This window comes from Microtus ochrogaster, unplaced genomic scaffold (assembly GCF_000317375.1).
Source record: "Microtus ochrogaster isolate Prairie Vole_2 unplaced genomic scaffold, MicOch1.0 UNK48, whole genome shotgun sequence".
Classification (NCBI taxonomy): domain Eukaryota; kingdom Metazoa; phylum Chordata; class Mammalia; order Rodentia; family Cricetidae; genus Microtus; species Microtus ochrogaster.
In genome coordinates this window covers 1,930,947-1,956,342 of record NW_004949146.1, presented here as the reverse complement: position 1 = coordinate 1,956,342, position 25,396 = coordinate 1,930,947, and the positions used below count along the sequence as shown (strand labels likewise).

Genomic DNA, 25,396 nt, shown 5'->3' with positions numbered 1-25,396 from the left:
TAGAGACTGTTTTCCTAAGCTGAGATAACCTCCTGGCTCCTTGGTCAGACACCAAGGAAACAGATTGTTCGATCTCATAAGGTCTTGATATATTTAAATAAGGAACTACACATGGCACTTCGGTGCTTGAGATTTTTATTTTACAGTCAAATGTAGGGTGACAGGGAGCTTATGGTGGGTGGGGAGGGTCTCCTTCGGGCAAAGTCCTTTGTTTTGAAGGCGATTGTGAAGTCAGTGAGCACCTAGAAAGTTTTGCAGTGGCGATGGTTCCGACCCCTTCAAGCCGGGTTGTTTCAGGCCTCCTGACTAAGACTCTTCCTTCCGTTATACCACCCTGAAGCCATGCTAGAGCAATGGGCTTCGCTGTACACCTACAATGTTTCATCCCGCTGGGCTGTGGGCTGTGCGCTTTTGTGGCCATCAACATAATCTGGTTATGAATTCTGGTGTTCCCTGCCTGATTAATATTCAGACAGGCTTCTTTCTCTTCCCAACAGGAGCAGCGGGGGTCCATCTTTCTGTTTTTAACCCCACCATTTTCTGAAAAGGGGGGAACAGACATCATTCTATGCAGGTACAAACTTATATGAAAAGTTAAAAGTGATACTTTTAAATATGGTCCATTAATGTCTGTTGAAATACACACACTAACACACACACACACACACACACACAATCCTTATGCTGACTTCCCTCAGGTATTTGTTACAGTCATAGAAAATTAACACAGTTGCAGGTAAATATATGAAGAAAGAAAAAACAGGTAATGAGGGTAGAGCCCTATGCCTGTGAAGTGCATGATGGGAAAATGCTCACCCAACCATCCTGGGCCAAGTGATAGCAATGCCCTGAGCAGTCAAGAGTGTGGTGTGTGAGGTGGTGGAAGGGTTCCATGGAGCTGGATCAAGTTGATCCTACAGGACAAAGGTTGGCGTGTCAACCTGACTCTTATCACAAGGAAAATTAGGGAATAGCTTAAGAGGGGACAAGCACGATCCTGGCTAGGGGTTTTACCAGACATAGAACTATATATTGTAGCTTCAGATCCTAACTTGCCAAAGACCCACCGTCTACCTTGAGAGAAAACAGTCCTCCCAGGGACCAGGAAGTTTCCCCAAGCTGCTCAAGGGTAGACAGAAAACCTTGCAAGATTTTATAACTCCTAGACCAGACACTGGGTCACCGTGAGTCAGGGACAAGCTGACTGTTAGTATCTACACACACGAGTAAAGCAGAGGATGGAAGAAAGCCATGGGGCGCACACACCTGAGGGCTTGGTTGGTGTCACCAACCCCCCCCCCCCCCGTGCCGTTTCTGAGAAGCTGAGAACATGCCCTAATCACTAAGAGTATATGCAGCAATCTATGAAAGAGCTTCGGTCAATGATCTGTTGATGAGATCTGGCAGTCTCAGTCTGGGACAAACAGTGCCATTTTATAACTTTGTGAGCTATAATATTGTGGTCATAAATTAGACTGTACCAACCAAGTCTAATGTATTGAAGTCAAGACACGTTTACACAGCTAACACAGTGGAACGGCAGCCCTGTTGGTCCTGTTCCTGCCCTTGCTAAGGGTATTCACCGCCTCCTCCTGGAGACTTCCCTTCACCATCTGGACCGGCCATCCACTGGGCTTCCCTCCTGCCTCTGAAATCCTTTCCTGAGCTCCTCTCCAACTGCCTCTTCCTTACCTTTTATTTGTTAATGGGTTTGTCCCATGTTCATTTTCTCTGTTCAGTACCCATTTTTGCTTCAACTTCAGTTGTTAGCAATATGCCAGCAGTGGCCAAATCTTTACCTGTACAATCAGCTCAGAGCCTTGCAGATCTCTGTAATTGATCTGTCCTGTCCCTTTAAGAGACAAGCCACACACACACACACACACACACACACACACACACACCTCCTCTGAGGCAAACTGATCTTCAGCTTCCAGCCTGAGTCTCTTCCTTTTCCATCTCCCTCTCAAAGAGGCAGTTTCTGCCTCTCCCCACTTCTCCCCTTTCTCCCTTCTGTCTCTCCCTTCTCTCTCTCTCTCTTTCTCTGTCTCTGCCTCTCTGCTTTTCTTCCCTTATTCCTTTCCCCTCCATAACCCACTAAATAAATATCCAACCTCACTCTGTGTGGTATGCCTATCTGTCTGTCTCTCACCAGCCACATGGTTCCCTGTCTGAGACCAGCCAGCCGCCTTCGGAGACCTGTGAGGTGGTCCCTTGGTGTGCCTGTCGGTCTGTCTTTCCTCAAAGCCTGCTGCAGCCACTCAGGGGAACTGTGCCGTCCCTACCTGGGCCTGACTGTTCTTGGGACCTGCTGTTCGCTGCTTGCTGCCACATGGTTTGCTGCCTGCTGCCACATGGCCCACTGCTGCCGCTTGGGGACCTGCAGCATTTCTGCCGCTGCAGCCGTCAGGATCCGCAGCAATTTTGCTTTTACCATTACAGTCTCCATTTGAGTATGAGACAAGAATGGTGTCTGAAGTGCCTACAGCTCTGCACTTCAATCTCCACGTTCTCGTCTCAAAAGCTGCCCTTCCTGATTCCAGGAAGACAAAGGTCAAGGACCAGCCTCGACAAAAATCACCTCTTGCCAGGGCAGGGGCGTGGGAACTGAAGACATATAAGTAAAGAATATGAAGATGCATAAACATAATAAGACAGAAAACTGGGAGGGTATTCCAGTGATTTCTGAAATCACCTGTGTTTGTTTTTCCACAGCTTTTATACCCAATGTAAAGTGGAGGGGGAAAAGTAACAAAAGACTTTATTAACGTGACACAAAGGTTAACTAACACAATCGCTTTGTCACTCTGAGACATCAAATCGTTAGCATTCTGTTGTCTAGGTAGCAAAGGTGCTCTAGGACAGGTGTGCTGAAGACTGCCCTTCCCCGGGTGACCTCATAGTTACAAAGGAAGGAGCAGAAGTACATTTACATATCCTGACCACCTGTCAGGTGGCATGGAGCTGTCTTAATATCAAAAGAACCAAGCACTCACATCCTGAGTGGGACATGCAACTATGCTTGTCAATCTCCAAACTCTCTGACCAGCAGACAAGGTGGAAATGGGCCTGCATTTTTCGGCCCCCACAGCAAAGCGTTAGATTTGAGGTGTGCTGTGAAGGAGCCTTAGTTGGGGCTATACCTCCATGAGATCCTGCTGTAAGGCATTTTCTCAGTGATCAATGTGGGGAGGGCCCAGCCCATTGTAGGTGGTGCCGTCCTTGGCCTGGTGGTCCCTGGTTCTATAAGAAAGCAGGCTGGGCAAGCCTTGAGAAGCAAGCCAGTAAGCAGCATCCCTCCATGGCCTCTGCATCAGCTCCTGCCTCTCAGATCCTGCCCTATTTGACTTCCTGTCCTGACTTCCTTCAGTGGTTAACAGCAATGTAGAAGTATAAGACAAATAAACCCTTTCCTCCCCAACTTGCTCTATGGTCCTGATGTTTTGTAGCAATAGAAACCCTAACTAAGAAATTGGTACCAACATAGTGGGGCTTTGCTGGGACAGACCTGACCATGGTTTTGGTAGAATTCTGGAAGGACTTTGGAGCTTCTAGGTTAGAAGAGCCATTGAGTGTTAAGAGCTCTGTGGGATGTTCCGTGGGGTCTTGGAAGATAAGAATATTGAGAGCAATACAGAGGACGGAGGCATGGCTTATGAAGTTTCAGAAGGAAGATAAAGACTCTTATCGGAGTCATTTATTATTTAAGATTCCGTGATTCTGGTGAACTTGGGCTGAAGAATCAGCTGTCATTAGCAAGATCCCAGAACTACTGAAGCCACACTTGGCTTTACTGGAACACTTGATGATGGTCAGTTGGAGCTAAGAAATTAGCAGTGATTAAGAAGAAACCAGCAGCTTGGTGGCGGTGGCTCACGCCTTTAACCCCAGCACTCAGGAAGCAGAGGCAGGTGGATCTCTGTGAGTTCGAGGCCAGCCTGGTCTACAGAGTGAGTTCCAGGACAGCTAAGACTATACAGAGAAACCCTGTCTTGAAAAATGAGAGAGAGGGAGAGAGAGAGAGACAGAGACAGAGACAGAGAGACAGAGACAGAGGAGAGAGCGCAGCATCACTGAGGTGAAATCTTCTGGAAAGTGTTTCCTCAGAGCACAAAGAAGCTGTCTTCCAGAGGCTGCCACCCTTGCTGGCAGCTGGCCTTGGCAATGTGTAGGCATCACCCAGGTGACTCTTTGAAGGCATGAAGGGGTCATGGAGAGCAGCTGAGGTTTGGCGCTGAAGAGGTCAGGAGAGGCCATTCATGAAAGTCAACCTCAGTGGCAGTTGAAGGCCCAGGACTGAAGGGGTCATGCAGGGAAGCAGAGGCTTGGCACCATGACTAGAACTTATGAGAGGCCGTTGGTGAAGAGGGCGGCCCAGTCACAGCAGAAGACCCCAGTGTTTTGGAGATGTCAGCACCATGGGGCGACCACCAAGAACAGCAGCGGCAGTGGAGTGGAGTCAGCCGGAGCCTAAGAAGACGCAGCTGGAGAAGTGACTCGGGCCCTTGGAGGGGTCCAGAAGACCGTGAATAGAATCCAGACCCTGGACTGCTGGAATTTTGTTTTGCTTTGGATTGATTATGACTGTGCCCTGATTATTTTTTTCCCTCTTGAAGTAAGAAAGTATTTTACTAGAGCCCACCCCTGAGAGACTTTGAAATTTAAAAGACTTTGGATTTTTAAAAAGATTGACTATTTTAAAAGGACTGAAATTTTAATGTATCTGAACTTGTAAGGACCGTGGGACTTTTCAAGTTATTTTTGTTGTTAATGTGAGATCTTGCGGATGAATAAGAAAGGAAGGGTTGTGTCTTGCTAGCGCTGTGTTTGTGTGTTACGATAAGGAGTCCCTTGTGTTGACTGGCTTTGTGTGTCAACTTGACACAGCAGAGAAGGCGGAGCCCCAGCAGAGAAATGCTTTAAGGTTCCACTGTAAGGCTTTTTCTCAGTTAGTGGTCAGTGCGGGGAAGGCCCAGCCCTGAGCAGCTGGTCCTGGCTGAACAAGCCAGTAAGCAGCACCCCTCTGGCTTCCAGGACCCTGCCCTGTTGGAGTTTCAGTCCGGACATCCTTTGGTGATGAACAGCACTGTGGAAGTGTGATCTGAATAAACCCTTTCCTCCCCAACTTTGCTTTATGGTCATGGTGTTTTGTTCCAGCAATAGAAATTTTAAGATAGGAGGTCACTGAGGAAAACCTCGGTTGTGTCTTGGCTGTGTGTCTCCTGATGGTCAAAATCCCTCCTTTTTTGTTAAAATCACCCTTGAGCTGCGGTTAGGTCATTGTCCTGTATCAGAAACTACGTTGTCTGCCTTGCAGCACTTGTGACTATGACATGAGTTAATCTAGGTGGACGCTCAGAGGGACACCAGGCCCTCCCACAGGCTGCTCCGTGGGAGCTACGACCCTCCCCACCCCCACTGTCCTTCTTTTCTGCCTCCTCTTCCTCCTCCCCACACATTTGCTACCCCAAGCCTTGTTACCGTTTCGTCTCCTAGACCATCGGTGGTTACAACTCCGCGTAATACCCCACCCCATCCTCCAAACTACAACTTTAGGAGCCTTTTAAACACAAAAATGTGCTGCGCGGCAGTGGCGCACGCCTTTAATCCCAGCATTTGGGAGTCAGAGACAGGCAGATCTCTGTGAGTTCGAGACCAGCCTGGTCTACAAGAGCTAGTTCCAGGACAGGCTCCAAAACTACAGAGAAACTCTGTCTTGAAAAACAAAAACAAACAAACAAACACAAATGTAAAAGATTGGGAGATGGCTCAGTCAGTGAAATGCTGCTGTAGTGAGCATGAGGACTTGAGTTCTGGACCGACACCACCCCCCATTCATCCACTTAACAGCTGGGCAAGCAGAGACAGGAGGGTCCCTGAGACTTTCTGGTCAGCTATTCTTGCAAAATCAGTGAGCTCTCGGCTCAGTGAGAGACCCTATCTCAAGAAAACAAAGCGAGGAGTGATTGAGGAGAAATAACAACTGATGTCCAACTCTGACTTGCACACGCACACACCCACATACACCATGAAACACTTATTCCCTGGGTTAGAACCTATTATTAGCTCATGTGACTTCTCATTCTGACCTGCAAGGCCCCACATAAGCCCTCACTGTTCCTCATTCTCCTTTATGCCCTGAGGCACCCGCTGCCCTCTGCCAACTCTTGCCTAACTCATGATTTACCAAGCCCAGTGTTGCAGGCCGATCTTTCCAGTCACTCTGCTCTTCCATGGTGCCATTCCCTCAAGGAGCCCAGACCCAGCTCTGTGCTGGCAGTTCCAGCTGAACTGTGTAGCGATGGTTCTCCACCCTAGGCCGTCGGCAGCACAAAGGCAGAGACCGTGTCTGCCTGCCTGGCTGTTGTACCCAGCGGCTGGCAATGTCTGGCTTGGATTAAGGACAATGGTCACATCCGTGAATTTAAGCAACCCAGGACTTAACAGTTTGGTCACCGCATATCTGGGTTCTTGTTTACTCCTCGGTCATGTGGTGGAACTGCTACCCAGTCAGGTGTCTGTCAACTTAACTCCCTTTGAGTAACCAGGATGGGATCTCTGAAGCCCGCTGATGAACGTGCCTGCATTATTTATGGCTGGAACAGAAAAGGCTATAAGAACTTTGACACAAATACAAAAAAAGAAACGTTTGTACCTTTCAAACAGTGGGGAAATAGATTAATAAACAAACACATGTAATTCTACTCAAATAAACCCAAATGTGGTGGCCCACAGCAACATCTGTCACGGTATGTTTCCTTCTCTGTCTGTTGAAATAAGAGCAGCGGGGCTGCGTCCCCGGCACCCGGCCGCCCACATGGCTGGCTTAGCTTATGCCCCGAAATAATTACACGGAAACTGTATTCTTTTAAACACCGCTTGGCCCATTACATCTAGCCTTTTCTCGGCTAACTCTCACACCTGGACTAGCCCATTTTTAATATCCATGTAGCTCATGAGCCAGCTTACCAGGAATGATCTTAACCTGCATCTGCCTGGAGTGGGAGAACCATGGCAACTCACTGACTCAGCTTCTTTCTCCCAGCCCTCTGTTCTGTTTACTCCACCCACCTAAAGGTTGGCCTATCAAGGGGCCTAGGCAGTGTCTTTATTCCTTAACCAATGAAATCAACAGATTGATATATGACACTCCCACATCATCTGTCTTACCTAGATCGGGAACTAAGAACCATGTTGCATGAAGCAAGGGACAGGCAGAAGTTCGTCAGTGACGTTCAGTATCTCCGGGACATGCAGCACAAGGTGGACTCTGAATATCAGGTAATTGCGGAAAGCAAGGATTGTCTTTTGGGGGGAATTGAATTTTCAGGCTGGAGCTGGAGAGATGGCTCAGAGGTTAAGAGCATTGCCTGCTCTTCCAAAGGTCCTGAGCTCAATTCCCAGCAACCACATGGTGGCTCACAACCATCTGTAATGAGGTCTGGTGCCCTCTTTTGGCCTGCAAGCATACACAAAGACAGAACATTGTATACATAATAAATAAATATTTTTTTAAAAAAAGAATTTTCAGGCTGCATCGGTGTGAGCCCACCCTGAACGTGCCACTCATTGGCTGACCGTGAAAAGTCACTCATCTTTCTGAATTGTATAAAATGGTTGGTGCTGGGGGCTGGAGAAATGGCTCAGTGTTTAAAAGCACTGTTCTTCCAGAGGTCCTGAGTTCAATTCCCAGCAGCCACATGGTGGTTCGCAACCATCTATAGTAGGACCCGATGTCCCTTTCTATCCATGCAGAGAGCACACTCGTATACATAAATAAATTTTTTTTAAAAAAAAGAAAAAAATGGTTGGCTCTAACTTCACAATACTGTCGCAGAAGTGAAATGAGCATTTTATCCCAGTGGCGGTCCTGACTTTGTGTTTTACACCACTCCGTCCTCCATGCTGCAATGTTAGGGGGCTTTTAAAAAACCCAAATGTTGGGGCTGGGAAGTGGCTCAGGCAGTGAAATGTTGCTGAATAAACATAAGGACTTGAGTTTAAAACTCCTGCAGCCACACAAAAGGCTAAGCATGGCCGTGGGCATCTGTAACCCAGTGCTCTGCTGGGCAGAGATGGGATCACTGGGGTCTGCTGGTCACCAGCCTAGCTCCAGATTGAGAGACCCTGTCTCGAAGGAGTAAGGTAAAGAACCCAGCATCTTCCACTGGCCTACATGTGTGTTGGATGTGTGCATCTGTGCACACATGTACCCTACACACACTCATGCCTCCACACACGTATCTAATGCAGTGTTTGGCATACAGCCCTTGAGCTGAGAAGCAAAAAGACCTTGAGGGGTTAACTGAGTTGCCCTATAGCACGCTCTTCTGTTGTCATGGGCACCAGAAGAAAGGTGGTTAGCCACTCTACAACAAGCAAAATTCTGGTCTCCGTGGCTACAGTGTTTGCAAGCAAAAACAAAAGTGATGGGGTGCCTGAGGGGTCATGATGCAATTACCTGGGGCTGGCATGGGACAGACTTGCTGGACTCGGTTGTGGGATTCTTAGAGCCTTTAGGATCTGTCCTCACGCCCCCCGCCCCCCCGTGAGAAGCTGCCCTTGCCAATCAAGGAGACACATCCTCAACCTCCATGGAGCTTGGAAAACAGTCCCTCCCTAAGGAAAACACAGTTCAGCTATCAGGTTCTTCTCTTTCAGACAGAACTGAGCCTTGTGAATCACCAAGGAAACCAGACCCAGCTCAGTAGCCTGGCTTCACCTGAACGGTGACACTCTGCTCTGGGGTTGGGAAGGATCGGCAGTTTCTTCCCACAGTCCACACCCAGGAGGACTGCAAAGGGGGAGATTTGCAGCAATTGGGGATGGGTTACTCATGGAATCATCTGCTTTTCACAAAGATGCCTCCTCCACCTGGCTGGCATGTGGAAACACTTGTTTAATGCTGTTTCTCCAGTGAGTGCGGAAGGCTTGATATCAGTGGTCCCTGGTGAAGGAAATGCCACAACCATGTGTCCTGGACCGTTGCATTTGTCTAAGATCACTTAAGCTTTCAGCATTGCCAGTTTTGTTTCATTTGGTTTGATTTGGTCATCCAACCAATATTTAATCCACTCCATGCCTACTTTGTGCTGAACAAGGGCCCTGCTCTTCTGGCTTTTTCGCTCTAGGTTTAGGAAATAGAAAATGTGCACACAGTATAAAGTTATTTCGGTTACTGCTCCAGTGTGGCTCCAGTGTGGCTCTAGAATGTTCCCTCATAAGCCCATGTGCTAGAGGCTGGGCTCCCTACGGGGCACTGTGGAGAGGGTAGAACCTTTAAGGGGCGGGGCCTAGCAAAAGGACAGAACCTTTAAGGGACAGGTTCTAGTGAAAAGTCTTAGGTGTTTGGAGGTGTGCTGGCTGAGGGAACTATGGAAATCCAGCCCCTTCCTCCCTCTCACTTGTTGGCCTCTGTGAGCTGAATGGCTGCCGCCGCCATGATGTCCTCTAGCAAGAGTGCCATTTCATCATGTCTGTCACGATCAAACCCACAAGGCAGGGAGCCAAAACAAACCCTCCGGGTCTTTAAGCTGGCTTACCTCAAGGAAAACTGATGAGGACAGCTGCTGATCAATATAGGAAAAAGACAACAAAAAAACCCAGAACAAAACAAACAAAACAATCCCAGCATAATAAGGGGCGGGGCATCACGCTCTCGAGAGCCAAAGCGAAGTGTCTGACCTGAGGAGGTGGAAGAGTTCCGTAGAACCGGATCAGGCAGGCTCTTACAAGAGAAAGCAGGACACATCATCCACATGAATCTCATCACAGTGAGAATCACTGGATAGTTTTGGAGGAAAGAGACATGATCTGATTTAGTTGGTTGGTTTTTTTTTTATTTTCTTTTTTAAATCACTTTGGCTTCTGTGAGGGGAAAGGGCTGGAAAAGACAAGAGAAAAAAAAGCAAAATATTTTGAAAGTATAATTGGTGTTTAGCAAAGACGATATGGTGAACTGGATCAAGTTCATAGGCATGGAGGTGGCAAAAAGTGGTCCAGCTCAGGAGCTGGAAGCAGAGCAGGTGATGGACGGAGATGTGCGTCGGTGGATGGACAAGAGTGACTCCCGTCAAGTATTTCCTGTCCATCAACCCTTCTGGTTATAATCTTGACTGAAAACTTTCCAGTTTTTACATCTGATCCTACATGTCCATTTTCCTTTCAAACAAAAAATCCAAGCAGGGGAACCTTCTCAGCCTCCTTCCCGGCCATCCGGTTTCAGAGGGCAAAGTGTCCACTGTCCTGCTAGTGACCAGCGGAGGCCTTGGCTCATCCAGCCTCTGCCGTCATGGGACTCAGCTGTCTGTGTTTTGATACCTTCTCTTCTCGCTCTCTCTTTCTCTATTTTATTTACTTGTGTATGTATCTTTTATATTTTTTATTGGCTTATCTATGTATCGTGTTGGAGACAGGATCCAAGGCCTGCTGCGTGAGAAGCAAGCCCTCCACCAACTGAGTTGCACCCTCAGCCCGATCTTCTGTCCCTAGCAGCTCCAGTCTACAGCTACACTGAGGTTCACATCCTAAGAAGCCAGGCGCAAAGCCTTGCTGCTCTGGCAGCACCCGCTTCCTCCTGTCTGTCTCAGACTGTTCCAGCCTGTCTCATGTCTGTCTTCACTTCCTTGTCGGCTCTGTGTTTGTTTGTAAATGCGCACTTCTTCTTAGCCACTGCTGAGGTTGGTGACCCAATTCAGTGACACCTTCTGAGTCTTTGTTTCCCGAGGCTGCTTCTCTCTCATGTCACGGTCTCCTGACATAGTGTCTCCCTCATGTTAATCTCCGGTTTTCTTTCCTACTCCCTCCTCTTCTGATACAGTCCCAGGGTCTCAGCCTCAGCCCCCTCCCACTTCTGATACACAAGGCCCTCATCACTTGTTGGCTCTTCCTGTTCTTAACCCCTACTTCATACAGCGGGCTTGTCCCCAGAGTCTCGCAGAATGCCAGAGCCGTGGGTGCATCCACACAGGCGTCACTGATCCAACATGTCCATCCCTCACCACCCCTCCTCCCCTCAAACCCTTCCCTGACTCCTTAATCTCTCCCCCATAAAGTTTCGGCTGGCAGACTTTGCCAAGCTCACCTAAGGGCACCTGAGCCTATGCCACCCTTTATCGTATGACCACCACCCTGGTTCCAAATACCATAATTTTCACCTGAGACTACCACAATATCCTTTAATGTTTAGCTGGCCTCCTTCTTGTCATGGCTGACTTTGTCACCTTCCTGACTTTTGTCATATTCTAGCCTGTGCCATGGGAATGCTTAAAGACCTTCAGTAGCTTCCCCCGCAAAGTCAGGCTCCAGACCCAGGGACCTAAGCAAGACCAACCTTAGCAGGAACTGCTACTTAACCCTAACCCCCACCCGCCCCACCTTGCTTTTACTGCCTTCTCACTACAGAGATTGTAAAGATTACAGTTTTAATTTAGAACTAAAGGGAATCTCTGACTCACATAGCATCTGGGTTCGCGTTTTGTTTGTTTTTAAGAAATTACTGGGTGGCAGTTTACATAGCATGAAATTCAACCTGTTTTACGTGTGCTGTCGATGATCTGTAGTAGATTTGCAGCTTTAGGACGCTTCCCTCTGGCTGGAGACTGCACACAGTTCTCATTTGCGTCGCTTCCTCTCCCTAGCCTCTTACTGTCGTGAGCCTCCTGGCCCAGGCTGAACCACACACTGTAGTGCCTGAAAGCCAGTGCTATCTACGCTAACCACCAACTTGTCAGACATAGTCCAGCTAGCGTGTGACTGTTCCTAGAACCAACTGCATCATTACTGGCCTTTTTCAAAGCCACTCATCAATGGGGCCGCACGAAATAACATATGGTTGTCTTTAAGATATAGATTGCTGTAAACAGGGAAACTGACCGATGGTAGCAACCCCAAAGGAACAGCAGTAACTTTTCCTTTTAGACAAGGTCTCACAATGTAACCATGACTAGCCTGGAACTAACTATGTAGAGTAGGCTAGCCTCAAACTCATAGTTATCCACCTACCTCTGTCTACTGAGTTCTGGGCTAAAGGTGTATGCCGCCACGCCCAGCCCTGCAATGTTTTGTTTTGTTTTTTTAATGATATTATTTCGCCTATCCTTTGCCTTATTCCAGAAAGACTTTAAAGTTGGGACTTAAGGAGCCGGGAGGTGGTGGCGCATGCCTTTAATCCCAGCACTTGGGAGGCAGAGGCAGGCGGATCTCTGTGAGTTCGAGACCAGCCTGGTCTACAAGAGCTAGTTCCAGGACAGGCTCCAAAACCACAAAGAAACCCTGTCTCGAAAAACCAAAAAATAAATAAATAAATAAAGTTGGGACTTAAAAATCACTTGCAGCTGGGCATGGAGGTATACCTCAATCATTCCAGCTCTTGAGAAGCAGAGGAAGGAGGGCCATGAGTTCAAGGTTTCCCTGGACTGATCAAAAGACTATGTCTTAGAAAAGAGTCAATTCCATGGCTTGAGTGACCGGTGATTAACTTGGTGCCATCCAGCCAAAGTGTGCTGAGATCATTTACTGAGGGGAGTTGTGCTGGGTAGGTACCGATACCTTAATGTGTTGTGTCCAACCCGTCCCATGTGGCTGAGTTTAGCTATAGATCCAATCCAATACAAATCCACAAGCTTATTCAAATACTATGAGATTGTTTTGTGGCTTGACCGCACGGTTGTCGCGTGTGGGCTTTGCAGTGACAGCATGTTACGTTGTCAGAAGGCTGGCTGTGCCTGCCGTGGGGCTGGCCCATTGCACCCTGTGGGAATCCAAGCGTTGGCTCTCCCTGCAGCCATCTGCTCGGGACACCTGGGACTTCCCATTGCAGGGCATTGGAATGGTATAAGACGTAATCACTACACGCAGCTCCCAAATCACACACACTTGCCACACATTCCTTCCCACGCTTGGCTTGCCTTTAATGAACTGGCTCAAATTGAAGCCCTTAGGAACCTCCTAATTTTTTTCTAGACTTGGGTTATTCCTGCTCTGTCCTAAAATACTCTAAAGGTTGGTATGCAGCAAATGCAGCCTTTACAGGTCTGTGGGTTAGCTCTAAGAGAAGGCTAACCCCACCCTCATTGTTTGCTTCTACTCTTTTAGGTGCCTGGGTGGGGCTCTTTTAAGAAAAAAGAGGAAGTAAACATCTATTTGGCATATTACCTGCTATTTCAGAATCGGGTAACTAGGATATAATTATATTCTATCTTAGACCTTGGCTCTGTTCCTCCCAGGGTGTTCATATTTCTCCTCTCTCTGTCCCTCTCCGTATTTCCCTCCCTCTCTCCCTCACCTCTTACTTCCCTCCCCAAATGTATTTATGTAACCGGAGGCAGAATTTAGCCTTAGCCATCAATGACCACTGGAAGGCTAGAAGGGAAGATTACACTTGGCATTTCGGAACAATTTTCCACAATCTCTCAAATGTGTTCAAATTGGTTTCATTTCATGTCACTTGCTCATCTCAATTCTTTCAAGTGCAGATCAAACAACGAAATATGGCGATATAAATGTGTTGAAGGCCATGCTGGTGGCTTCTATACCATGTGGCAGTGGGCAGGAGGGAGAGATGCAGGTTGCACGGCTCTAATCCAAAATCCCAAATCTCAAATACTCAAGGCTGTGAAGGTCCCTGAGCACCAGTATACTGCCACACCAGGGAAACGTCTCTTGCACAAAATTATTTCAAACATTACATGAAATACCCTCAAAGTATGGGCTTAAGGTCCATGGATTTTGTGTTTAGACTTGAGACATCTACCAGAGATCTCCTGGTGAGATTTATGCAAATACCTTTAATATCTGAAAAAAACCCAAATCCAAAACACATCTGGTCCCAAAGCATTTCAATAGAGGATTCTCAGCTGTCATTCAGCTCCTCTTCCCACGGGAGCCTGGGAGAGAGTCTTGCTTATTTATTCGTTTATTGTGCAGTGCTGGACATTGAACCTGGGTCCTTGCCCAGGACAGGCGTACACACAGCTATATCCCCAGCCTCCTCCTATATCTACCACCTTATAAGTTACCCTGGTTACGCTTGAACTCACTCCATAGCCCTGAAAGACTTTGAGATGACCATCCTCCTGCCTCAGCCTCTCAGGTAGCCGAGGTTACAAGTCAGTACCACGAGGCCCAGTTTTGAGGCACGTGCTTCTCTAGAATTCTCAGGCAATGAGGGAACCATCGTGCCAGTCTTTTAAAGTGAACTTTAATAATGTCATCAGTGATCACGAAAACCCCCAACTCTGAGTTGGGCGCATTAGACCCAAGTAAGAACAACAGCAGAGGTGTAGGCAGTGCCAGCTCCTCCCTCCGGGTGCCGACCGCAACCGCACAGGTGCCATTGTTAATTGAGATGTAAAGACAGGGATACAGTTCAGTCTGTAGAATGGTTGCCTAGTCTTCTAGTTTGCTTTCTACCGCTCTGCTAAACACCATGGCCAGAAGCACCTAGGGGAGGAATGGGTTTGTTTCCGTTCACAGCTTTCATAGTCCATCACAGGAACCGAAGCAGAAGCCACAGAAGACTACTCCTTACGAGATCACTTTCCATGGCTTGCTTAGTCTTTTTTATACCCTTCAGGGTCACCTGCCCGGGGGCAGCAATACCAACGATGGGCAGAATCCTCCCACAGCAACTGTTAGTCAAGAAAATGCCCCCCTAGACCTGCCCAGAAGTCAATCTCATGAAAGCAGTTCCTTAACTTGAGGTTCCCTCTTGACAGATGACTCTTGTTTGTGTCCAACTGAAAAGAAAAAAATGAACTAGGCTGCATGAAGCCCTGGGTTCAGTCCTCAACACCACATAAAACCAGATGTGGTAGCAGCACCTGTAACATCAGCACTCAGGCAGTAGAGGCAGAAGTTGTCAAGATCAAAGCCAGCCTGGGCTCCATGAGACCTTGTGTCAAAAGCAAAAGCAAAAAAAGGTAGACTAGTCATGTCCATATTTGTGTGTTGCGGGCTGTCTCTACACGGTATGAAGATGCATTGCTGTGACTGCTATAATAAACTGAATGGCCAATTGCTAGGCAGAGGTAGAGGTGGGAAAGAGAAAGGAAGGGGAAGAGGAATCTAGGTGCGCAGGAAATGCCAGGAGACAAAGAGGAGCCAGAAGGTGCAAGATGGAGGAGAGGTAACGCCAGGTGATGGAACGTAGATTAATATAAATGGGTTCATTTAAGTTGTAAGAGCTAGGGGGACAAGCCTAAACTAAGGCCAAGCTTTCATAATTAATAAGTTTCCGTGTCATTATTTGGGAGCTGGTGGTACAGAGAAAAACTTGTTGCATTTGTTTTTGGTTTTTTTAATTTGGGCTATTTTATGATAGTTGTTTTTATAGCATAACTGGAAACTGCTCATATGCAAAACGACTTCTTAGGTCATAAGGGAGCCAGGATGATGACAGATAATAGAGAATCGCTGAGCCTAATTATGGGCTCGGACAGCTGTAATGTTAAAGACAGAGTGGGGTACAGTGTACCCCAGAATGCCAGAGCACAGAAGGCGGTCGTCAGCTGACTGGCTGAGTTCCGTGGGTTGAGAGACAAGACTTCTCTCTCCGTCAGGAGATGAGTGTGCCTCAGACCCACACAGGAGGACTCTCTCGTTCGTGACCAAGATCACAGTCACATGCTCGCTTCAGCAAAGGCTGAGTTTGGAAACAAGTAAACCGGTAAGTGGGATGGAAAACAAGAGCTCACTGGTGATGATGGCGGTGAGGCGAAGGGGGCATTGAGCCCTTGCTGCAGGCCAGTCACAGCTAAGAAGACCCTGAGAGAATCCCCTGCTCTCCTAGCAACCCTGTTGACACGGGAACTTATCTCTCCCACAGCTGAGGGATGGGGCAATCAATGGAGTCAGCCGTCCCTAGGTCTCTGCTAGAAAGTGGCAGAGCTGGGGCTGGGTTTGTTTACCACGATTGAGTTAAACTGAGTCACAAAACCCACGCCACCCCCCACGGGCAGATTCTGTGATTTGCTCTCACAGTGGAAGTTTCTACACGGAAGCAGCCTGAGTGCATGTGGTGGGGGAACAGAGCCGCCACCAAAAGGGGAAGAGAAGGAGGACACAGAAGTCACCTGATGCTGCCCTCTGATGGGCTGACCACAGACCAGTTAATCCTGACAGGCGGGGCACAAGGGGACTAATTGAGAAGCCCAGAAGGACAGGCAATTGTCCTTCTCCAGCCAGCTGGTCACTTTAGGATCTCCACCACAGAACCAGCACCATCAAGGACCAGACTAACAAATATTCATATTCACCCAGAGAAAGAAAATGCATCCTGGGGTGGGGATGCCAGGTTTTGGCTCCTCTAGGACTGGACTCCTGGTAGTTGTGTTTCTGTGTTCCTTCACAGCAAAGCTGCGAGTCTGAGAGGATTGGTGTTTGATTTCCACAGAAAGATTGCTCGGCCGTCTCAGGCTGAAAATCATTAAGTATCTGCCCTGTCATGGCTTATCTTCCTCTCACTAATCTGCGAGAAAGGAGCCAGAGAAAAATAATGTCCTCAGTATCGCAAAAAACAAACCTATCTGTCCTCTGCTTTTGATAAAGATATATTTAAAAGCTGGACGGTGGTGGCACATCCCTTTAATCCCAGCACTCAGTAGGCTGAGGCAGTTGGATCTTTGTGAGTTCGAGACCAACCTGGTCTACAAAGTGAGTTCCAGAAGCAGTCAGAGCTGTTACACAGAGAAACTCTGTCTCAAAAAACAAAACATAGAGAGAGAAAGAGAGAGAGGAGAAGAAGAAGAATAAGAAGAAGAGGAGGAGGAGGAGGAGGAGGAGGAGGAGAGAGGAGAAAGAGAAAGGAGGGAGGAGAAAGAAAGAAAAAGAAAAGAAACATTATTTAAGTCATAGTCATGTGTATTCTTGAAGAGAATTTCAAATAAATAAAAACACCCAGCCTACGAGAATTCTGTTCAAAATCTACCTTGGTCTGGCCTGTGTTTGCTGGCTCTTCCGCTTTCTGACCAGCAGCAATGACCTCAATACCGGTTAGGGGATGCACCACTTACACCTGTAGCTGTAGGAGACAGACTTCCTTGCCTTGGCCCCCACACAGCGGGTGGTCTGATGTGATGTCATGGTGGGAAGAGTGCACCCAGACAAACAGCTCGGGGCGTGGTTGACTCAGCTGGTAAAGTCTCTTGCTCTCAGGATTGGCAATCAGAGTTTGAGCCCTCTGACCCACACAGCGGAGGGAGAGAACTGACTTGTCCAAGTTGCCCTGTGCCCTCCACATGTGTGTCATGGTACCTCCTCTACATACATTCACTATTTTAATGTTTTGGGGGTCTGGAGAGATGCCTGAGAGATTAAGAGCACTGGTTACTCTTCTAGAGGTCCTGAGTTCAATTCCTGGCAACCACACTGTGGCTCACAACCACTTATAATGAGATCTGGTACCCTCTTCTGGTATGCAGATATCATGCAGGCAGAACACTGTATACATGATAAATAAATAAATCTTTAAAAATATGTATTTTAATGCTTTTTTAAAAGCAGCTCATATTTATTCAAGATCCCTGGCTTGTTTTTGTTGTTGTTGATCTTTTTTGATTAGGTACTGTTTATTCTTTGGCGCGTGCGCTCTCTCTCTCTCTCTCTCTCTTTCTCTCTCTCTCTCATGTGTGTGTGTGTGTGTGTGTGTCTGTATGTGTGTGCGTGCGCGTGCACACACGTGCTTTCTAAGGTCAGAAGAGGTCACAGGATCCCCTGGAGCAGGAGTCTTAGCAGCGCTGAGCCACCCAGCGCAGGTGCTGGGAACTCTTCCAGAGCCTCACAAGGGCAGCAAGCACACTTAAGCCTGAGTCAGCTCTCCAGTCCCCTTTTTGGGTTTTCTTGCTTACATTATGTAACATACGGATCCTGGCAGCACTTCCCAGTGTCCATTTCAGTGATTTATTGTGACAGAGTTGTTCAAAATAAAAGACGGCCCAGGGGACAGCAGGGAAAACGAGAACACTTTTTCTGGAGTGTTCTTACTTTCCAAGCCTGGTGGGGTGAGACCTCACCTGTCTCTGGGAGTCCAGAAGTCCACGGGCTGCAGGAGACCAGCTGGGGAGCTGGGGTGGGGGTGAGGGGGCTGGTCACCTGCAGGGTGACTAACTCTTCCAGATGGTTCCTGCAGCACCTGTCCCCCCCCACACACACACACACAGTCAGGTCATTTCTGTTCCTAACCTTGTAGCCCAACCTCCCAGGCTTCCCCCCAGGATTCAGGAAATTCTGAATCCTGCCACATTAAAAAATGAAACGCTTTCGCTAATGGAAGTGGAGAGGAAACACGAAGGAAATCTTTCCCTGCTCAACCCAGCCAGGGAGTGGAGAAATGGCAAGTCTACTTAATAACAACCGTGTTGTCTTTACACCAGACTTCTGAATGATTTGACCCTGGTAGGTCGCAGGCCAGTGAGTGAACTTAAAATGTTCAAAGTGTTTTTGCTGCTGTGTGTGTGTGGGGGGGGGGTGGTATTTAAAATATCAGCTGAAATCCCTGGTGTCCTTAGGTTGCTTCAGTACTAGTGAAGGGAGAAAGAGTGTGGCACTAGTTTTTATTTTAATTTTGCTAAGAAAATGGTGGTGGGGGACTAGTTATTTTATTTTTGTTACATTGCATTTAGGGACTGATATTTTCTGAAGCAAAAAATATGATTCAAGCCACACTCAGATACAGCACATTTCCTTTCATCTGCAGGATTTAAATTAAAGTGCACACATACAAGATCTGCACAGTGACCATACCAGTTGGCATGGTAACATGCGCATCACGAGACTTTACCCCTAGATGAAGAGTTACAATCAGCGGCTGCTGAGGGAGGGAGAACCCACTTTCTCCACCAATGAACTCCCCGATACGTTATCCAATCCCAACTGGTCTGCCCGGAACACAAGCAGTGCTAAATGTTCTCTCTCTCTCTCTCTCTCTCTCTCTCTCTCTCTCTCTCTCTCTCTCTCTCATTAATTTGAGAAGGGGTGGGAGGACTTGGAGTGAGGAGGAAGCCCATATTTATACAGTACTAAGTATGAAGTTCTCAAAAATAATAAAAATATTTGTATATTTTACTAAACTATTTAAAAGTGTGTGTGTGTGAAGGGAATGACAAAAGAAGAGCAACGAGGTAAATATGAGCAATGTACAATGCTCCTCATGTATGAAAATGTCATGATGGAATCCATTCCTTTGTGTGCCAACTTTAAAACTGATAAGGAAAACAGTGCAATTCAATGCTTGAAAATGAAAAAGATGAGAAGTGGTTTTTACTCTTCAAGTTCTCACTGGCCAACTGGGAAAATGAGCTGTAAAACAAACCCAATTATAGTGGAATCGGGGAAATAGCCAGTCCAAACCACGTGCATTAGCGTCGTGTTCACGCTTACAGAGCAGCCCCGTCTTTATTCGCAGGGGATGCCCTCCAAGACCACACCTCCCAGTAGTTTCAAATGTCAACTTGTCACAACCTAAACCCACCTGAGAAGGGACCTCAGCTGAGGAAGCACCTACATCAGCTGGTGGGCATGGCTATGGAGATTGTCCTGGTTATTTATGGAGGAAGAAAGGGCCTCATTAAGTCTGGATGGTATCAGTGCAGGGGCTGGGCCCTGTGTGAGAGAGGAAAGCTAGCTAAGCAGAAGCAGGCAGCAGGCAGGCATGCATGCCCTAATTCTCCCTGCTCTTGACTGGCTATGATCTAACTGCTTGAGTTCCTCCTGGGATTTTCCCTTTCTAATGGACTGGAACCTGGAATTATAAGCAGAATAAACCCTTGCCCCTCCCATTAGACTCAGTAAAGGATTAGCACCGCTGCCTAATTGTGAGAAGAACAGTTCTGAGGATGCACAGTCACAGCTGCCAGCATCACGGCTCTTGCCCTTGGGGGCCAGCAGTGAATAACATGAGGATTGTTTCAGCAACAGTGTTTTGATAATGCCACAGCAGGGCTGATAAATGGACGGCTACAAAGTGAGTAATCGGAGTGCAGCATGCAGAGTGTATGTATGCCGGACAAAGAGATAATTCATGTCCAGGGCAGAAGAGAGTGGGACGAAGTAAGATTTTATCACAGTATTCAGAATGGTGCAAGATTCAGAACTTATGCATTATTTATTCCTGGAATCTTCCATTTCATGTTTGTGCACCAAAGATGACTATGGGCAATTGTTGATGCTGCAGATGGAGGCAGGCAGCAGTCTGCTGCTTCATTATCAATTAATTCAGCCCCGAGAGGAGTAGGTAGACAGGGAAAGAGGAGGTGTCACCCTGGCTGGATCTCAGTGACCAGCAGCCTGAGCTGCTGGGGACATGGGGAGGCTATTCCAAGCAGAGGGAATAACATGTGGCAGACATGTAGCATGACCCAGGAGTTGGTCAACCCAAGAGGTGGTAAGAGGGGTGCCACAGAGGGGAACGAGACTGGAAGAAGCTGGTAGGGCATTTTGGGTACATGTAGAGAGAGCCTGCCCTTTGGGGGTGGGACGGCCTCGGGCAAATGTTTATAAATTGGGGTGCACAGACGCTGGGCCCCCTTCCTGTTTCCTGTTTCTGGGCATCGCAGGAACTTCGGTTGCGTGAGTGTGCTATTTATATTAAAGTTGTATCATTTTATACCAATTGGCCTGTATTAATTCGATCCGCCTTCATTTGGCGCCCAACATGAGGCAGATTTTCCCTGCACCTGCACCAGGACCCGGGCAGTGTCCTCAGCCGGACCCCCGCGGGTCCCGGGTCAAGGGGCTTTCAGCCACCACCTGCCCTGCACGGGGGAACCCAAACTGGTCAGCCTTTGCGAGCGAGATTGGTCGCCGGAGGGAAGCATTCCGCACCCGGCCGCCTGCACGGCTAGCTTTATACCCGAAATAATTACACGGAAACTGTATTCTTTTAAACACTGCCTGGCCCCATTAGTTCCAGCCTCTTATTGGCTAGCTCTTACATATTAATCTAACCCATTTCTATTATTCTATGTAGCCCACGAGCCGGTTTACCAGGAATGATCTTAACCTGCATCTGCCTGAAATGGGGGAACCATGGCGACTCCTTGACTCAGCTTCTTTCTCCCAGCCTTCTGTTCTGTTTACTCCACTCACCTAAGGGTTGGCCTATCAAGGGGCCTAGGCAGTTTCTTTATTCCTTAACCAATGAAATCAACAGATTGATATATGACACTCTCACATCAGGTACAGCCTTCCTAAAAAGGCAACTCTTCTAGGTGCTGGAGAGATGGCCTGGCAGTCACAAACACTTGCTGCTTAGCCATGAGCACCAGATTCAACTTCCCCAGCAACATAGGGTGGCTCACTAAAGCCTGTGGCTCCAGCTCCAGGGGACCTGATGGTGTCTTCTGACCTCCTCGGGCACCTGCACATATGTGTGTTCTCATACTCGGCACTCACACGGATATGGGCACACAGACATGGCACACATACATGGCACAGTTTAAAAAGAAGGAAAGCACTGCTCTTCCTAAAGTATTCCATGGTGTGCTTAGTGTTTGTGTTTATCAAAGCTGCGATCGATGGCTTTGATCCTCACGTTTGGGGAAAAGGGAGAAGAGAGTGACACCTGGTCTCTGAACCCGGTGACAGCTATTGCATGAACAGCTGGAGACGAATATCATTTTCCTTGTGCCTCTCAAGTTGGTATTAAGCCTGAATTTGCCAAAACTAGTCACAGACCCAAGAGAATGCAACCATTTTCTCATCTCTCTTATGTGTTCTCTAGGCTTGTTTGAAACGACAAGAATACAAAAAAGACCCAAATGAGAAGAAACAGGATCAGCTATGGGGGAAAGACATGAGTGACAGATCCCGGTTTTCAAGTGGGTCATCGTCCAAGCAGGTATGGAGAATTCAAGTCTTTTGCCTCTGTGTGTGTGTGTGTGTGTGTGTGTGTGTGTGTGTGTGTGTACATGTGCACACATGCATGGATGTGTTAGGAAAAAGTCAACTCCAAAAGGAAAGTGTTGGTGCTCTTGGCTGCTAAAGTGCTTGTTCCACAAACATGAGAACCTGAGGTCTATTTCCAGAACCTGCATTTAAGGGTGGGGAGTCAAGTATGGTGGAGTGCACTTGGGATCCCATAGCTGGGGAGATGAAAAGAAAATTCCTGAGGCTCACTGGCTGGATAGCCTGCCAGAACTGAGAAAACCCCAAGCCAGTGGGAGACCCCGTCTCAAAAGAAAAAGAAAGAAAAAACCTGGGTTGTGATGCCCAAGGTACAACACCTTTGTTGTCTGGACAACTGATCACCACATGCATGCACACATACATGAACACATACAGGCACAAAAATGGATAAAATGGAAGTCTGTTACGAATCCTAAAGGGCAAGGCAAGAGAGTCTTGAGCCAGGTGTTCCTGTTTTGAATGCCACCTGTCACTCTTAGCCACGGCCTTGCTTGTTAGGCTTCACTCTTTTCCCCTGGTGGTGAAGGACCTGATGTTCATAGTCTGTAAGACACGCATTGATGCTAGAGTTGGAGGCACTGGGCCTCCATGTTTGTGGCTTCTGATCTAATCCTCGTCACTGTTGTCTCTGGCTTTAATTTAAAGGCAAGAATAGAGTTAAATACAGTGATAACAACAAATAGAGTAGCTGGCAATTGTTTAAATACTTTTGTGTAACTTGATAACAAATAGTTAAGAACAATATAGTATTATAACAATATGATATATGATGGTGTTCAAAATAGCCGTTATTTGAGTATTTGTACCACTGCGAACATTGCATTCAGTTCTCTATGTGTATTAACTCATTTCATTCTCATAGTTACGTATATGTCTATTATCTATTGTTTTTGAGACAGGGTCTGATGTGTCTCAGGCTAGCCTCAAGATGGCTATGTAGCCAAGGCTGGCCTTGAACTCCCAATCATCCTGTCTTTACCTCACAAATGCTAGGATTGTAGGAATATGCCACCATACTTGGCTTGATATGTACATATTAAGATATATAAACAGGCCAGGTGGTAGTGGCACACACCTTTAATCCCAGCACTCAGGAGGCAGAGGCAGGCAGATATCTGTTTGAGGCCAGCCTGGTCTACAAAGTGAGTTCCAGGACAGTCAGGACTGTTTCACAGAGAAACCACGTCTTAAAACAAACAAACAAAATATAAATAGGGCGTGGTGGCATATGCCCATAATCCCAGAATTTAAGAAGCAAGAGGATCAGGAGTTTGAGGCCAGCTTGAACTAACAGCACCTCAACCCCACCCCAGTTCCCTTTCTATTGATGTGATAACACCATGAGCAAAGACAGCTTGGAAAGGAAAGGGTTTATTTCATCTTCCAGCCCATCATGAAGGTAAGTCAGGGCAATAACTAAAGCAGAGACCATGGAAGGATGCTGCTGAGTGCCTTGTTCTCTGCATAGCTCATTCAGTTTGCTTTTTCCTTCTTTTTATACCATCCAGGACCACCTGCCTGGGGTGGGACCACCCACAGTGGTCTGGGCGTTCACACATCCGCCATTAATTAAGAAATGCTTCCTCTCCCCCAGACTTACCTACAGACCCATCGATGGAGGCATTTTCTCAATTAAAGTTTCCTCTTGCCAGATGACTCTGGCTTGTATTATCAAAATGACAAAACACTAACCAGTATTCTCTATGAGCCCAAGAGTGTACACACATGCACACGTATGTGCACGTACCTGCGCGCACACACACTCACACACCTTGGCCACATTACAGATGGCAACTTGCTTCAAGTAGCCCTGAAGAACCTTAGCTATAATTTCACAGGCATTTGCAGTGGAGTGGGTTTTCCATCTCAGGCGTGCTGACCCCAGAGCAGAGCTCCGGACTGCTGAGTTCTTCCTCCGTGTTTCATGCTCGAGGTCTTCTCTGTCTAAGAATTTCGCTCATTCTGTGTAAGAGCTAACAACCACAGACTGCATCCAGCCCTGGCTGTTAGCAAGGCGAATTGATTTAAGGTGAGTAAAATGCCCCTTATGAATTCCTATTTAATATTTTATGCCTGAAACAGACTCCAGAGGAGGGACTGTCTCTTCCCTATCAGTAGCATGGATCTCTGAGACAGATCTTGGATACCTGATATCAATCAAGCTCTTGATTTCTTCTTTAATCTACGATGTTCACACAATGGTTATTTAATGTTCAAAGGACACCTTAAAAACATCAGTGATTGATGTTTATGGACGTAGCTGCTTCCCTGGGAGAGATATATAGTCCCTATTAAGGGATATAAAAGCACATGATAAACTATCCCACCTAGAGGCTGAAGGTGAAAAGGAACCCCCTCATCACGTTGGCAGCTGTCAGAATGCTTCGCCTGGGTCTCTTCCTGCTGGTCAAGGGCTACATGTAAGGCCTGCTGCTGCTGACACCAAGGGAATGAGGTCAATCCAAAAATTAAAACTGGTTTGGCTAGAACAGCTTATTTTTAGCACTAAAATAAATGCTGTCATTTTTATGCTCAGAATAAAAAAAAATCAAGGACAGATAACAAAAAAAAATGTGATACAATTTTAAGTCAGACAGCGGCATGTAGCAATTCCTAGACTGGGATTCCCGAACAAACGGACACCTGGTCCCGCTGTACTCATGTAGAGGCTAACACACCAGGTCACGGCCATGCTTTCACAGCAGGGGTCACACACCCCTCGGGAACACTCGGACCTGCCTGTGGCTCCTCTCCCCCGGCACTGCAGGACAAGATGCTGTGGTATCCCTGTAGCTTTTCCTTCCAAACAAGGACACGGCTGTCCATTCACACATGGTTGGGTGAAACAACTTCTGTGATCATAGGTTACTTAGACCTGATTTTCTAACTCAATTTTGTATTTACTTGTACCCAACACAAAGTAATAATGGCTCTTGCATAAGACTGACCATTTCTATCAGAAGACAAAACCCGGAGGCCAGGAGTCGTGGCACATGCCTTTAAAACAAGTGAATCTCTGACCTGGAAGCTTGCATGGTCTACAGAGCAAGTTCCAGGCCAGCCAAGGGTACATGGTGAGACCTGTGTCAAGAAAAAGGAGGAGGAAGAGGAGCAGCAGGTAGATGACGGCAAGAACAGGAATTTTCATGCTGCATTGGGCCACCATGCCTGTGAAACAATCCTTGCAAATCAACTTTAATTCTCCAAATGCTATCCTGAAGGCTTGAGACGTACTTGTACAGTATCTCCAAGGTCCCACTTTGTGTGCACTTCTGCTTCACCCTCATCATTTGAGGCACTGGGGATGCTGGGATGTTTGGCTCTGGACACAAAAGCAGAGGAAGATGGTGATGAGACATGGTAATACTGAATGCACAGTGTGTGTGGTTGCATGTCTGCCCTGCTGGGCCCAATGCTTGAGCTTGGGACAAAGAAGAGAAAGAGAGAGAGAGAGAGAGAGAGAGAGAGAGAGAGAGAGAGAGAGAGAGAGAGA

The 25,396-nt window shown here is 47.3% G+C and overlaps 1 protein-coding gene across 2 annotated transcripts in view; it reads left to right on the top strand.

Moving 5' to 3' along the window:
* Positions 1-497: 497 nt before the first annotated feature.
* Positions 498-25,396, top strand: part of March10 (membrane associated ring-CH-type finger 10) — a 95,912-nt gene continuing 71,013 nt past the window's right edge. For both annotated transcript variants that reach the window (XM_026777189.1, XM_026777191.1), the window contains exons 1-3: positions 498-574; positions 7,175-7,281; positions 21,719-21,835. In XM_026777189.1, coding sequence (XP_026632990.1) covers positions 7,192-7,281; positions 21,719-21,835 — 207 coding nt within the window. In that variant the 5' untranslated portion in view covers positions 498-574; positions 7,175-7,191. The remainder of the gene's footprint in view (positions 575-7,174; positions 7,282-21,718; positions 21,836-25,396) is intronic.